At 26.9% G+C, this 16,997-nt stretch overlaps 1 protein-coding gene across 1 annotated transcript; it reads right to left on the bottom strand.

The window, feature by feature from the left end:
• Window positions 1-11,020: 11,020 nt before the first annotated feature.
• LOC111406959 lies at window positions 11,021-14,076 on the bottom strand. The gene is made up of 4 exons (XM_023036310.1): window positions 13,754-14,076; window positions 12,981-13,149; window positions 12,561-12,622; window positions 11,021-11,336 (listed from the first exon to the last, which is right to left on the bottom strand). The coding sequence occupies exons 1-4, from the start codon at window positions 13,877-13,879 to the stop codon at window positions 11,202-11,204; spliced, it is 492 nt and encodes a 163-aa protein (XP_022892078.1). The 5' UTR covers window positions 13,880-14,076; the 3' UTR covers window positions 11,021-11,201.
• Window positions 14,077-16,997: the final 2,921 nt, after the last annotated feature.

The raw sequence follows: 16,997 nt of genomic DNA, 5'->3' as shown, positions 1-16,997 counted from the left end.
GATTATATGCAATTACAAAAATTTACAATTTGTGCACCTACTTATACTAAGACAATTCTAAAGAGAGGAGGGTCCTGAAAAAGGTTAGTATTTCAAGGATTATAAGAAGGTTATAAGGCAGTTATAAATCAAATTATAAAAATCCTACTCAGTACTCTTCTTAATTGAAATATATTTTGATAAGATAATATCCCCTTTTTTTTCTTTTTACTTTTCTTTGAAAATAAAAAAATATGCCATCTGAGATATATGAACTTGGGCCTAACTCCATTTTTGCAAGGACACCACTGGCACTCCCTTAACAAAAATTCTTAAAACAGTGATCATTTTCCCCTTTCTATGCGTTTCACTAGCCTTTCCACTAGGCCTTTACGCTTTGAAGGGTCACTCAGGACTTATTTTAAAAATAGTTTAAACTTTAACTTGGAGTTAAGACATGCTCTTATCATATACTCAGCATGAAACATAAAGCTTTACAAAAGATTTACAGAAACAAAAATCTCATAAATAACATTTGTTCTTTAAAGATCTAGAACTAATATTGATTATTAGTACCATATCTTAGAATAATAAAACATACCTACCGGAATGATCCATCAGTAGTTTAAAAACATAAACATTTTTTGTAGGATATTATCATATCTAAGAATAAAAATAATTAAGAATTTCCCTTTCGGGGAAGAGAGAAAATTAGAACATGTTTCAAAGAAACAAAGAACTTTTATTATTTTTCTCTATTCTGTGTGTTTACAAGTGAAATAATGACTTCTTATATAGGAAAGAAAAAGGAAGAAAACGCGTTTTTCAAAAACAAAGAATCTTTGCTTTTTCAAAAACGTCAAAAAGAAAACAGTAAAAAGTTTAATTATCAAATCTTACTTTATAAAACAGTAAGATTCGTTACAAATTTTTCAAAAAGAAAACAGTAAAAAGCATGTCTCTAGTACAATAATTTCTGATCTTTTTGAAAGTTTGCCAAGTGTCTCTTTTCCAGCTAAGTCTTTCTTTGTAGATCTTTCTTGAATCCTTATCTTGTCTCATAATTGTGTCGGCCAATGCTGTCTAAAGATGCTCCTCCATCAGAATAGCCTTCTGAATTATTGTCCTTTTCTGTATTATCATCATAATCTTCTTTAAGATCAATTTTTTTTTTTTGCCTTTGTTTTTCTTCTTTATCTGCAACTTCTTTTTCTTTGAGGTCTTTTGTTTAACTTGTTGCTGTATTTCTTATATTTTATCAAACATTTCTTTCAATCTTTTTATATCTGATTGACTAATTTGCTCTGGATCTTGTGATGATTGAAATGATTCTGATATAAGATTAACTAGGCTTTTCTGTTTTAAATCTGTTGGACTAATTAATCTAGTAGCAGAATTTACAGTCTGCTGAGTCTGTTCTTCAGTAATTTTATTTTCTGTAACAGGATTTTCAGCCTGTTGAGTCTGATTAAATTGAAAAGTAGGAGAATCAACAGCCTCCTGAGTCTGTTGGGCTTTTGGTAAGTCCAGAACCATAAACGGATTTGTTAAGTCTTTGCCAGCTACCGTTTGAACTGGACTAGTTATAGACTTCTTGGGCTCTATAGTACCTGAAACTGTCTGAAAATCTAAATTTAAAATTTTTATTTTAATAATTTCTTGTTCTAGATCAGAAATCTTTTTTTGTAAAGCTAATTTTTCTTGTTGTAAAATCTAATTTGATTCATTTAAAATTTTAAAATTTCTAGTCATGCATTCACAATGTTAACAAAAATTTGAAGAAAAATCTAATGGCTGATCTGAAACATTTTTTAATGAAGGGACTATAAAATAATTAATTCCTAAATGCTTTCTACATTCGTCTAATGCTTCTGTAACTGAATAAAAACCTTTATATAAAGGGTTTGGAAAATTTTTTATACAGTCTGATACTTCTATCCAAGTATGATAAACTCCTGGAAGTCTACCTTGAAAAACAACATAACATTTAAATTTCTTATGATCTTGACTAAAATGTTCTGAAAGAGCATTTAAACATGTTAAAAAGTATTTTTGATCTTTAGGATTCTTATTATAGGAAATCCATAGATTATCTAAAATACATTTTTCTGATTTTGTAACTGAAATATGAGATAATGTCTTAAAGCTAATATTACTGTTTGGAAAATAAAGTAATTCTACATTACCAAATCTTAGCTTGTCATGAGTCTGTGCTAAATTAGTCTGAGATAATGATGAACTTGAACTGCCAATTGTTGGCAATCCTGGCTTGGGACCTCTTGGTCTTTACATCTGCAAATTCTAAAAGAAATAATCAATCATATTCTTTATTTTTAATTATTCTACTTAAAATATCTGCTATCTGATTATCACTACCTTTAATATGTTCAAAATTAATTACTAATCCAGTATTAGTAATTCTATCTATAAAATTTAACCATCTTCTTCGATTACTTCTTTTATTTTCTAATTTCATTTTATTAACAAAACTTACTATTGCTTCACAATCTGTTCTTAAAGTAATTTCTTTTTTAGAAATAATAAATAATTCAAAAGAATCTAATGCATAATTAACTGCAAGTAATTCTAAGTCTATGCTACTTATATTACCTTTTTCTTTATAGTTTCCACAATTATATCTTACAATTTTTTCACTATCCTTATCTGCATATTTATTGGGTTTTGCAATTAAAATTGTTCCCCATCCTGTTATACTTCCATCTGTTTCTATAATTAAATAGTTTGTTTCTAATGGCATAGATAATTTAGGTAAGTCTTTTAATTTCTCTTTTATTTTTTGGACTAATTTAATATCTTCTATATTAAAATATCTTTGACCTTTTGGTGAAGTTTTTCCATATAAGGGTCCTGCAATTTTTCCCAAATCTTTAATAAAGGGTCTAGCATAATTAACTAATCCTAAAAATTTTTGTAACTGCTTAAGATCTTCAAGTTTATCTGGAAAATCTAAAGCTTTTTGAGCTATATGAGGTTGTAACTCTATTTTTCCTTTTCCTATATTTACTCCTAAAAATTCTATATATTCTTTAAATAAAAATATTTTCTTTTTATTTATAATTAGAACATGTCTAATAAATTCTGAAAAAAGAATCTGTAAATGACCTCTATGTTCTCGCCTATTTTTATTAAATACTAAAATATCATCTATATAAACTATAATAAATTTATTATGCTTACTAAAAATACTATCTATTTTTCTTTGAAAAATACTAGGGGCATTTTTTAATCCAAATGGCATAACTAACCATTCAAAATGTCCTTCTGGGCTAATGAAGGCTGTCCATTCTATTGAATCTGGGTGCATTTTTACTTGCCAAAAATCAAATTTTAAATCAAACTTACTAAAAATATTACAATCTTGAATCTTATTTATTAAAACTGTCTTATCTGGAATATTATAGGCATCATCTATTGTATTATCATTTAATCTTTTATAATTAATTACCATTCTATTTTTTCCTCTAATAATTTCTGAATGTTTTCTAATTATAAAAGTTGCTGATTTATGTGGACTTTTCTGATTTTTTAATTACTCCTAATTTTAATAAATCTTTTATATGCATCTTAAAGTCTTCCTGATCTTGATTTGTAGTTTCAATATTTTTTGTCTTAATTATATATTCTGGATTTATTATTTTTATTTCACAAAAAAACTTTATCTTTTTCTCAATATTTTAATACATTTTCTCTTAAAATTTCTAATTTTTCTAGTTTACTAATCATGTTTTCTATATCTTGTTCTGTTACTAACAAATTATATATTTTTTCAATTTCTACAAAATCTAAACATATTTCTTCTTCTTCCTTAAAGTTTTCATAATATTCTTCTAAAAAAATTTTTAATTCTTCTTTTTCTATTAATTGACAAGATAATATCCCTTTTTTTTTTACTTTTCTTTAAAAATAAAAAAATATGTCATCTGAGATATATGAACTTGGGTCTAACTCCATTCTTGCAAGGACACTACTGGCACTCCCTTAACAAAAATTCTTAAAACAGTGATCCTTTTCCCCTTTCTATGCGTTTCACTAGCCTTTCCACTAGGCCTTTACGCTTTGAAGGGTCACTCAGGGTTTATTTTAAAAATAGTTTAAACTTTAACTTGGAGTTAAGACATGCTCTTATCATATACTCAGCATGAAACATAAAACTTTACAAAAGATTTACAAAAACAAAAATCTCATAAATAACATTTGTTCTTTAAAGATCTGGAACTAATATTGATTATTAGTACCATATCTTAGAACAATAAAACATACCTACCAGAATGATCCATCAGTAGTTTTAAAACATAAACATTTTTTGTAGAATATTATCATATCTAAGAATAAAAACAATTAAGAATTTCCCTTTCGGGGAAGAGAGAAAATTAGAACATGTTTCAAAGAAACAAAGATTAAGGGAGTGCCAGTGGTGTCCTTGCAAGAATGGAGTTAGGCCCAAGTTCATATATTTCAGATGGCATATTTTTTTATTTTCAAAGAAAAGTAAAAAAAAAAAAAAGGGATATTATCTTATCAAAAGATATTTCAATTAAGAAGAGTACTGAGTAGGATTTTTATAATTTGATTTATAACTGCCTTATAACTTCTTATAATCCTTGAAATACTAACCTTTTTCAGGACCCCCCTCTCTTTGGTATCAGAGCCTTTGTTCCTGTGCTGATTATTTCAGTATATTTCTTCAGATTTTAGAAAAGGTATAATTCTTTGAATCTTTAGAAAATTCTTACTTGTTTTATGATTTTTAGAATTTTACTTGTAGATCTAGAAAAAATATCCTATAGTTTTACATTTTACAAAGAAATAGAAGAGATTTTTGAATACGGTATAGAATTAATTTCTTTTGAAAAATATAAGCCTATAGACTATTTATTTGCTATCTTACAAGTAACTAAAGATTTACACCCAGAATTAAAAGAACAGATTTTATATAGATCTTTAATTTCAGAATTTAGAGAAGAATATTTTATAAATAGTTTTGACCAGATATTGATATCAGATTTAGAAGTAAGGATTGAATTAGATAATATAGATAATAATTATTTATCAGATCATACAAATTTTTCATTAGATTCTTTTTATTATTCAGATTAGAGTTTTAAACTGGATCTTTTAATAAAAGAGGTTAATAAATTAATTGGAGAAGTAAGTTCTTTAGGAAAAAGAATCTTTAATATTGAGAAAGATATTAATAAAATTCGTGAAAACTTAGATTTTATTAAAGAACAAAATTTAACTATTTTAAACAAAATTTCTAGAGTAGAAGATAAAGAAAAATTTCCAGATCTTAAGACTACAGAAGCAATAAAAAATATAAATAAAAAATTAAATAATATAGAAAATAAACCAACTCAAGAAATAGAAAACATAATAAATAAGTTAGATAGATTAAGTTTAAAAAATACAGGTAAAGAAAAAATAACTAGAAAATTATCTACAACATTTTATAAAATATGAATAATTTTCCTGGCAGATCAAGAACTATTAGAGAAGTAGGACCATCTTCAGAACCCTATGATAGAGGTAGACATAGTACTCCTACGATAGAGGTAGACATAGTACTTCTAATATAAGTACAAATATAATAGAAAGAATTTTACATAGACAGCCTCAGTATAATCAGAATATAGAAGAACTTATAGATCATGAACAAGATTATAATAGATTTCAAACTCATGGTCTACAATTACTTAATCCAGAAAATCTATATAATAGGGGAATTTTTGAATCAAGAACTCAATTTTTTAGACATACTAGAGAAGTATCAATTCAATGTTTAGATGGTCAAGTAAGACAATTATCATTAATATCAGAAGAATCTAAAAAAGAATTAAGAAAAAAGAATTTTAGATTTATGCATCTAGGATTAATAGTAATAGGAATTAAAGGATTAATGAGAAAAAATTTAGGAAATAAAGTTTTATTAACTATTTATGATGAAAGAATTCAAAATATAGAAAAAAGTATGATAACTAGTACAGAGGTAGATATGAATGATAATAATGGAATTATATATTGTAATCCAGATTTTTTATTAACTATAAAAGATTTTTCAGAAAAAATTAAAATAGGAATCCAAACACATGGATATGAAGTGTTATTTCAGGAGAAAATTTATTAATAAGTATAGGATTTTTAGGAAGATGTAGTAATAATTCTCAAACAAAATACAAATTATACATAGATAAAGTAATAAATTTAATGAGTAGTAAAGGAATAAAAATGATTAAGCCTAAAACCTATGATTCAGAACTTTTCGCAGAATTAGAATGGGATTTAGAAAAAATTTTGGAAACTCAAGAACCAATTTTGCTCCTCAAGAAGCTATAACATATAAAGATTTGAATGGAAGAATTAGTCTAAGGTTTGGAAATTATAGTCATATAAATAGAAATAATGATTCTGAAACAGATATAATAATAATGATGAAGAACAACAAAAAACAGAAGAATTTCTTATTGCAGTAGAAATAGAAATAGAAGACAGAATAATTTATCCTAAGGAATTAGAAATGAATTTATCTCCTACAGAACTTTTAAAATTAGAAGATCATTTGTTTATAATTAAACAAATAGGAGAAAAAGAATATTTATATTATGATAACTGTAAAAATATAAGAGTAGGAATTAATATAGAGGAAATTGATAATAAAACAGAAATTTCAAAGGATAGTAATTACAAAGAATTAACATATGAAATTATGCAAATTAAAACAGAACCAGAACAATATCAATATTTAGGTGGTCATCCTCCTAGAATAGCTTATACAGATTATAATGATAAAGAAAGAAATTATATAGCTAGAGGAAAGGTTGGACCTTTAGAACCTAAAATAGAATTTCAGACACCACATAAACCACAAATATTAAATATTACAGCACATGATCCTCAAACTTGGAATAATATAATAGAAGTATGGAAGAATACAATATTAGGTCATTATATTAGATTAGCAGATAATATGGAATCATTAGAAATGTATAGATATTTAGAAACATTTTTAGGAGAAAGTGCTAAAACTACATGGGAAGCTTTTAAGAAAGATAAACAAACAGAATTTGAAGCATTAGTAGCATTAGGAAATAATCCTTATAATTTTGTTAGTAAGATACATGAATTATTAACAGGAGCAGATTCAAATAGAGGACATTTATTAATTCAACATAAAGCTATCAGAAATCTTGAACAACTTAGTTTAAATAGATGGACTAAAGGAAAAGAAGTTAAACAATTTTTAAATGAATATCATTATCTTGTTTCTATATCAGGTAATACTTTTAATCAAGAATTAGGTAAAAAATTATTCCATAAATTACCAGGTCCCTTAGGATTAGAAATAACAAAAAGATGGAATGAAAATAAGAATGTTATAGAAAAATCAGATCATTTATGGAGTATAGGAATAAGAACACAATTCATAATGCAATGTTTAGAAGAAAAATGTGTTGAATTACAAATCCAGAATCAACTAAAAAAGAAAGATTATAAATTTTGTAAAGATATTTTCACATCTCAGACTTATGGTAATAAGTTTAGAGAAAAGATTAAAAGAAAATATGATAAAAGGAAAATTAGTCAACCTTTTAAGAAAAGATATTATCTTAGAAAATCTAATAGAAGAAAGCCTTATTTAGATGAAAATAGACATTTTAGAAAATTTAAATCAGAAAGAAATTATCCTAATAAACTAAATTGTTATGTTTGTGGAGAAACAGATCATTTAGCTAAGATATGTCCAAAAAAGATAAATAATAATGACAAGAAGTACTTTAGTAGAATGTACTAATGAAGACTTGTTAGAAATAGATGAATATGTTTCAGATAAAGAGTCAGTATATAGTATTATATCAATAGAAGATTATAATAATAATTGTAATTTAGAAGAACAATCAGATTATGAAAATTTTATACAAGAATTTTCAAATATTAAAAATTTATCAGATTCAGATGAAAAATTAGAATTTATGGATATAGAATTAGAATGTAAACATAAATGGGTAAAAGAAACAGGTTCAGATAGTATACCATGTTTTTTATGTAAATGGTATCCTAGTAAAAAATTAAGAGTTAAATGTAAAAATTATTTTTTAGAAGCATGTAAAAAATGCTTAATACAAAAAGACTTAGTAGAATTTGAAGAGGATAATCAGATTGATTCAATTCAAATAGAATTATCAGAAATAAAAATATTAAGAAAAAGAATAGAAAACTTAGAAGATATGCAAAGATATATTTTACAAAAATTAGAATCCTTGGAATTAAATAAAAAAGGAAAAAACCCAGAAATTACTCCTGAACCAGAATTAGTTCAAGTTTTTTGCAATTCAGAAAAATTAAAAAGTATTAAAGTAAAATGTTATGTTAGAATAGAAAATTTTGAAATAATTTGTTTAGGTTTAATAGATTCAGGATGTAGTCATTGTGTAATTAATAAAAGAATCATACTAGAAAAATATATAATAAAGTCAAAAGAACCTATAGAAGCCCAACAAATAGATGAGAATTTTTATAGTTACCAAGATATCTTAAAACCAGCAAGAATTAGTTTTGAGACTAATTGTAGAAAAAGTACAGAATATAGTTTACCTAAAGACTCAGTATGGGTAAGAGAATTATCTTTAAATACAGATTTAATTTTAGGATTAAGTTTCTTATTAAAAGATAATGGTAGCATAATAATTAACAAAGATTATATCTTGTTCAAAATTAATTACTAATCCAGTATTAGTAATTCTATCTATAAAATTTAACCATCTTCTTCGATTACTTCTTTTATTTTCTAATTTCATTTTATTAACAAAACTTACTATTACTTCACAATCTGTTCTTAAAGTAATTTCTTTTTTAGAAATAATAAATAATTCAAAAGAATCTAATGCATAATTAACTGCAAGTAATTCTAAGTCTATGCTACTTATATTACCTTTTTCTTTATAGTTTCCACTATTATATCTTACAATTTTTTCACTATCCTTATCTGCATATTTATTGGGTTTTGCAATTAAAATTGCTCCCCATCCTGTTATACTTCCATCTGTTTCTATAATTAAATAGTTTGTTTCTAATGGCATAGATAATTTAGGTAAGTCTTTTAATTTCTCTTTTATTTTTTGGACTAATTTAATATCTTCTATATTAAAATATCTTTGACCTTTTGGTGAAGTTTTTCCATATAAGGGTCCTGCAATTTTTCCTAAATCTTTAATAAAGGGTCTAGCATAATTAACTAATCCTAAAAATTTTTGTAACTGCTTAAGATCTTCAAGTTTATCTGGAAAATCTAAAGCTTTTTGAGCTATATGAGGTTGTAACTCTATTTTTCCTTTTCCTATATTTACTCCTAAAAATTCTATATATTCTTTAAATAAAAATATTTTCTTTTTATTTATAATTAGACCATGTCTAATAAATTCTGAAAAAAAAAATCTGTAAATGACCTCTATGTTCTCGCCTATTTTTAATATATATATATATACACATACACTTGTACATAAGGGAGTCAACCTAATTATTTACATATAGATGAAGTGTCAAAAAAAGAGTTGGGAACTTTTATTATTATTATTATTATTTGGTTAAATAAATTCTAATTCAATCATATCTCAATACATCATGTGTTTGTGAGCTATTATGTATATGTCACACAACTGTTTTTAAATTTTGCTTTGATTTTGTTTAAATTTCTTTTACCTTACAAAGCGATGTTTGAAGATAGTTTTGTTTCTTCTATCATTAGAAGTCTCATTCAAGATTTTAATCCAAATCACAATTTCAGCTATTCTAATTCAAACCCAACTAAAAGGAAAATAAGTCCTTTTTTTTTTTTTTTTTTTGAAGATGGTTTTTTTGTTAATACCCATTCTAAATTATTTAAAACAGGACTTGTATGCACTGTTCAAAAAATTTAGGACTTTGATTACAATTATTTTTATTATCTCTCTCTCTGTGCTATATTTTAATTTAAAGAAGAAAGTGAATTAGTCATTTTATAATGTTTTAATGAAAAAAATAGGTGATAAGGACCTTTTGCACAGAGAAAGGCCGATTTGAGGGTCAAAATATCAAATTTGCAACGATGAGGATGATTTACGCAATGAAGGCAAACGATAAGGATATTTTGAGCTAGTTACCGATATTTGACAGAAGGATTTAACAAAATGAGTGGAAATGACCAATTTTCGCAAGGAAATGTTGAGATAAGGGTGCAAATGTCAAATTTGAAACGATGCGACCAATTTGTGCAATGAGTGCAAACGATGAGGACGTTTTTGTGCTAATTACTCTATTATTATTATTATTATTGCTTGTGGATTTGGTGAGTAATGTTTGAAGCCAGGAAGGCAAGCCACAGTTTTTCAGCAAGTAAAAGACGATAATTTAACGCATTTGTTAATGCAATAACTTTCTTTTGAAATATTTATCATTCATAAGAGTAATGTAGTGGGTTTTACAAAACATATAGATAATAAATTAATAGTAATTATGAATGTCTGATTGAAGTTAATATTTGATAATGATTGAATTTATAAATCATTTATAATATTTATTTTTTAATGTGCTGCTATATTAAAGCTGGAACCTAAACTCAATTTGTAGATGACGTATGTTTGACATTGGCGTGGACAGTATACATTCCTATATTATAATAATTACCGTATAAAGATTTCAACTGTATATTCACTTATTAATGTATTACTTTTAAGAATTGTCCTTGTTTGGTAGAGCTATAAGTACTTATGTGAAACTCTTTTTTACCATATATTTCGTAAAATTACAATATAACTACTTTTTAATCGCATATTTTCTTAGAAATCATTGTTTATAAGCAATTAAATGTTTTGACAAACATATATGTAGTACTGGTACTCAAAAAATTCAAACAAGCAATTACATATGTCTAAGACTTAAATGAAACTCAGATTTCAATATAACGTATCAATTACATCCAATAATACTATATTGAACACAATTTAACTGGATTGATGAAGAAGACAATATTGATTATATGTTGTCCCATCGATATAATCCTAATGGCACATGTTTGGTTATGTAGCATTATGAAACAAGAATATAAAAAGCATATATTTTATTCTTATATTATATAAACTATCTAGTACAATGAACCAAACATGTTCTAAATGTCCGTAGAGTAAAATCTATGTATTAATAAAGTAATTAACTTTAATAGAGTGATTATTTTATTTGTTATGAATAGGTGCTTTACGGTGTGGAGGATGATAGTCTGTATCCATTATCTTATCTTCTTGTTCAATATCAATGGTAAAAGTCGAAACCTTCTCTTTATGATCCATTAATGCTTTCCATCTTGAATCCTACACAAGAAAATGATTGCAACATATTAATAAAATCAGGTCATTTAAATTCCATTTTATGAGTATATTCTTTGAGAATTCTCTACAAATTATTGCATATTGACAATTTTTTAACCTTGTTACTGATATTATAGTCAGAAGGCAAATGTTAAATTTAGGCACAACTGCACAACACATAAGAAAAATGAATCTTAAAGATATAAATATTTAATTAAACAAATTGTTTTCCTATATGTTATTTTATATACATGCTTGCCAAAGCGTAAATTTTTTTGACCAACTAAATTGGCTTTTTTTTTAGAGTAATTCTGCCATTACTGTCAAAATAAACTTTTACTAATTAATCAATTTGGAGAAATTCTGTAAACATGGAAAATAAAAAACCAATATCAATAATTTTTTTTTTTTAATTTAAACATTTTATGCTAAGCCATTAATGCCATATAACTTATGTTTTTTGTCTATAGTTTCATGGGATTAATGTACACAGAAGTCTTGAATTCAGGTATATAAAACAACTTATGTGTTAGACCTTTAATGAAAACACCATCCAAATATGTTTGGGTAAATGTAGCTGACATGACAATACACAAAAATAGTGCACTGATCAATGCTTTCTTTCATAGAAAACAAAAGACCTTTCGTGCTTGCAAATGTTTGTATGCACGAATGTTGGCAGTAACCATTTGCTTTGTCATTTTCAGGGTATGTTCGGTAGGGATTCTGAAAATTGATTTTTTGATCATTAGAAAAAAAGTAGGAGCCATCTGTGAGAGAAGGAGTCAAAAATTACGGCTGAAATAATGAAATAACGGGTAAAAAATCAATTTTTTTGGATAAAAAATCACTCCCGGCGGGGTCTAGATTACGCGATGTCTATGTACAACTGAACCAATGACTATTCATGATTCCATGATTGAATCAATTCCATACCAGGCCTCAATTTGAACATGAAGAAATTGATCGGACCGAAGGAGGATGCATGATTGGTATGTCTCATTAAAATGATTTGACGTGATAATTAATATTTTTTGTGACGTATATATTTTATTTACCCTAGGTTTGTGACGTATATATTTTTAACTTTTGAAACGAAGAATGTAGCTAGGGTGAGGGGGATTAATATTGAATTATTATGAAAGTATATATTTTTGAACTCGGTTAATACTTTTTGGACATATACACCATAAAACGAGATAAAAAAAAAAACGCTGTTTTAATTACCTCAAATTTTGCTGAATTTAGCAATACCTTGTGGGGAGAAGAAGACTCACAAATTTCACTGCCTGCATGTTTAAACCCATCAATAAATACGTAAGAAAATGTTAATATTTGGCACGAAATATTGAAACTATAATAGATAATGTTTTAACTTTATTTTTTCTTTAATATTATTCAATCCCATTTCAATTAACCTAATCAAACATGTCAAAATAGTACATGGTGGCTTAACCAATATATTTCCCTAACAATTATATTTATTCCTTTGGAAGTTTTTCTCAATTCACCATTGCAAACGTGCGAGGAAGAGTTGAAGCATCTCGTCTAAACACTTATAAACTATCTGAGTAAAAATTAGTTGTGATTGGGACGGCGGGTCATGGGTCGAGGATATGGATTGAGGAGACTTGAATGAAGTTAGACCTGATTTTTTCGCTTCTTTGCAGCCTTTCTTTCCCTCGTGAAGAGCTCCGGTTTCTCCTGAATTGGGACTAATTGCATTACTGGGAATCCTGCTAGGCAATCTGCGTGCATTTGTATGCCGTGTACGATCTTCAATTGAATTCACGTCGAGTTTAAATTTATCTTCAATCTGCACAGTATAACGAGATATCAGAATAGTCGTATCTCATATAACTCCATTTATGAAGTTTAACTTAATTGACGAAAAATAAACTCGACTTACATGGTAGGTAACATTGTGAAAATATTACTCCAAACAAATAAACCATATCTATAAAACTTATTTTTTTCAAAGACTGGCACATGAGATGGGGTAATGAGATATAGACATAATTAAAAATAAATAAATAAAAAAAATAAAAAAAATATAATATACTAGCTTTAAAAACATATTTTTTGAGGATATTTTTTCCATTGGTCTACAACCTATTATCTCTGTAACAAGTTGGTCTCAAACTTTTCAATATTGTTGCCCTAATCTTCTTTAAATAGTCGCATGAAGATTATAAGTTCTAACAATGAAAATATTGACGAGAATGTGATCTTACATGGCTGCTTAAGACCTTAGTGGATCGAATCTATCGATAATTTGTTTCATTTCAAACCTCACCTACCCTAACCCCCCATCCCAACAATTAATTTCTCTCACCTCTCACATAAACATTTGCTGCATATATAAGTGTTATGGAACTTTAGAGAGAAAGAGATCAAGAGTGGAGAGGGGGTAAACAAACCTTGTTGACATGAAATTTCTTGAGAAAATCTGAGTCTGTAACCACAGAAATATGACGAGCATTACATGCATATGAATGCATGATAAAACCCAGAAATAGGATGAGAAAATGTGATTTTACAGACATTTATATGATCAACAGGAGAAATTATTCTCTGAAAGATAAGTTGGAGAAGTAAAAAAAGCGATGGCAAATTGTATATATTTTGAGAGTGTTGAACACTAATGGATGAAGCATTAAATAGAGGGGTGGGTTGTGAGAGACAAAGGATACTGTAGCAATTGAGGTTGTTAAGTGTGATAAGACTATGAACAAGTAAAAATTAAAATCAGGTGGCCTACACTTTTTCATGTGTCCTCCTTTGATAGAAGAAATTTAACACATATAATGACATTATTCAAGATGGCAACAAATATTTAGATAGAAAAGTTGTCTGCGTTTAAAATGACCTAATGATGGCATGTCATGTGGCAATATGTCAAGGATTATGTCAAGTAGTCTGACGCTATAGCCTGGTTGTTCCTCCTTAGAACGAGGGCAAAAAACCCACCTTCAATTATAATATTACAATATATATATACACACACCTTTTGTAAAGTAATAATATTGTATTGAAGAACAAATGTAGATAAGCAAACGTATTGTTTATCCAAACAATTTGAATTTTAAATAGACGATTCAAAGTGTTCTAAGTATCGTCGTCAACTATTTATGAAAATTGTTTACCATTTAATAAAATATTGAATTAAGCATATGTGGATATGCATGGTGAAAGATTAATAAATAAAGTAATTCTATTGAATTTAACAAAAAATTGACTCTTAGCTCTTTCAAGGTGCATTCTTCTATCGCTATCATTTAATAAATAATTCTCTTGTTCCATTGTTACAAAATGTTTCCATAAGCAGCACAATTTACATTTTCAATTGAACTGTCAATTTTTAAAATAATAAAATTATAATTTATTTATAAAATTTTCACTATTATATGGTTAAAGTAATTCCAGCTATCAAAGTTTATTTGATTCTGAGATGTAAAATTATTGCACATATATTGTAGACTTTTTCAGAATTTATTTTATAATGATTTTTAAATTAATTCGTAATCCACCATTCTCCCTCGCACATTTTGGGGTTTAATTAATTAGTGTACATTTTATTAGTTTATTTGATATGAGTTAATTATATTAGGCGATTTTTTGTGACAAATGAATTTAATCGCACTTTGAATTTATCTTAAAGAGTTAGTTGTTAATTAAGGATCTATTTATTTTATCCTAATGAATCTAGTAATAAATTTTAGCCTCGATTTGACAAATTTATAAATAGAAATAATAAGATAAATGGTAGTAGATCTCACAAAATATGTATAAATGGATTGTTAAAATTAATTTTTGACTTTTACTGAATTTACAAATCAAAATATAAATTGTATCTAAAAGGGGACTAACTGTCTCCCTTAATATATTAATTTTTTTTTAGTATACCTAGAAAGATATGCATTTTATTCCTTGATATCTGCTGCCAAACAAGTATAATTAAGCCCTTGTTTGAACATCATTCTTTATTATTTTTTTAAATTCATTTTAAATCAACATCCTTATAATAAAATAATTTTGTACGTAAATTCAAAATTTTTCTTACTTTTTAATCACACTTTCTTTTTAAGAAAATCACTATTGCAAAACTTATTTTATCCTAGAGTGGGGTTCAAACATAAGCTATATATAATTGAATCCAATTCCCAATGTATATACGCAAAAAGGTAGCTTTAAAATACAGAATAGTGCATGTTTAGATTTTACAGTTCTCTTATTTTGGATCCCACGAAATTATTTTAAAACTTATTTACTTATAAATAAACTCTTTCAACTAGACGGCTCAAACAATTTGAGAACTTTAAGCAAAATTGCCTAGGAGCTTTCGATAGATTGGAGGCCTTAGGCGGACTGACTATCTTGTCTAAATACTTGAGTCCTAATTGTTTTCAAGTTAGTCAAACATGCTCTTAAGTGGGAATTTGAGATGCCGAAGATTATTATAAAATCATTTATGAGTACTAAAACTTAAAAGATAAGTAAATTTGTCTCAATTTGTTTTGAATTCCAACAAACTTGCCTTGCTTTGAATCTAAACAAGAGTAATTAGTAAAAATTTACACGACATTCAACACTTAATTAGCTCCACAAGTTAAGGTTAAAGAAACTACAAAATATATTAATTATATTGGAGTTGTAAAAAGATACATTTTCAACTTGTTTTGACTAGGTAAATTCAACAAGTCAAACATTAGAGGACAACAAACAAAAATTTGGGAGTTCAAGGACATGGCACAAGAAATTAACTAAAATTGATTAATCAATGAAAATGTGTCCCCCCTTTAAGTAAAAGTAGGATTAGTAAGATCACAAAACTTGGAATTTGGCTATGATTTTCAGGACAATACTTCCATTTCTGTTTGTTTGATTTCAAGATTTCAGGCAGGTTTCTGATTCCGTGTTTCTTGCTTGCTATCTCCTTGAAACTATATACAATTTTAAAGCAAACGCAAAATTTGCAAAACCCTTGACTTGAAAGTGATCAGAAGCATTTTTATTTTGACTATAAAACAAATATTTTTGAAATTAACCCGTCCATGGATAGTTAATGACACGTTTGATTATATGAGATTGAACCGAACTCGAACCTCAGGTGAGGTTCAAGATATGGCTGCTTCAACTCTAGAATTTTTGTGGGTCCCAAAATTTTCTTTTTCCATTTTTTTTTTGAAATTTTAAATTATAATAATAAAATTTATTACAATAAACTCTTCTTTGATTTTGCTTATTTGAGAATTATTTCTCTTCCACACTCATTTTCAACTATACATTCTTTTAAAAAATTATTTTACATATTTTCTCATAACTTTTCCTTAGATCTTTTAACTACCCTTTCACCAACAAAACCTGGAATTCAAAGAATCACTTCTTAAAAATCTGGATCAAGCAAGTGCTATTGGTGTAGTGGTAAAGGCGTCAAATTGGGCCAATGTGTATGTAGGTTTATAGCCCCAAGGTTATGGAATAAAGGATTATTCCAGACCTACACAGAGGTATTGAATATGCTGCGTTCGGGAAAGTTGAATCGCTTCCAAACGGAATCTATTGATTCTTGTAAATTATAGTCAATACCGAGTATATAAGCAGTGATTTCAAATACAGAGATTAAGCAGTCGAAAAAAGGATTCTTCACTTCTTTCTTTCATT

This window comes from Olea europaea, chromosome 12, assembly GCF_002742605.1.
Source record: "Olea europaea var. sylvestris chromosome 12, O_europaea_v1, whole genome shotgun sequence".
Taxonomy (NCBI): Eukaryota; Viridiplantae; Streptophyta; class Magnoliopsida; order Lamiales; family Oleaceae; genus Olea; species Olea europaea.
This window is presented reverse-complemented; position numbering and strand designations above follow the sequence as displayed.

Excerpts from the sequence above, each read along its gene's own strand:
- LOC111406959 (XM_023036310.1), bottom strand. The coding sequence starts at position 13,879 with ATGTCTGTAAAATCACATTTTCTCATCCTATTTCTGGGTTTTATCATG. Across the intron at positions 13,150-13,753 it reads AGAAATTTCATGTCAACAAG|ATTGAAGATAAATTTAAACT; the intron begins GTTTGTTTACCC and ends TATACTGTGCAG. Across the intron at positions 11,337-12,560 it reads TAAATTCAGCAAAATTTGAG|GATTCAAGATGGAAAGCATT; the intron begins GTAATTAAAACA and ends TTTCTTGTGTAG.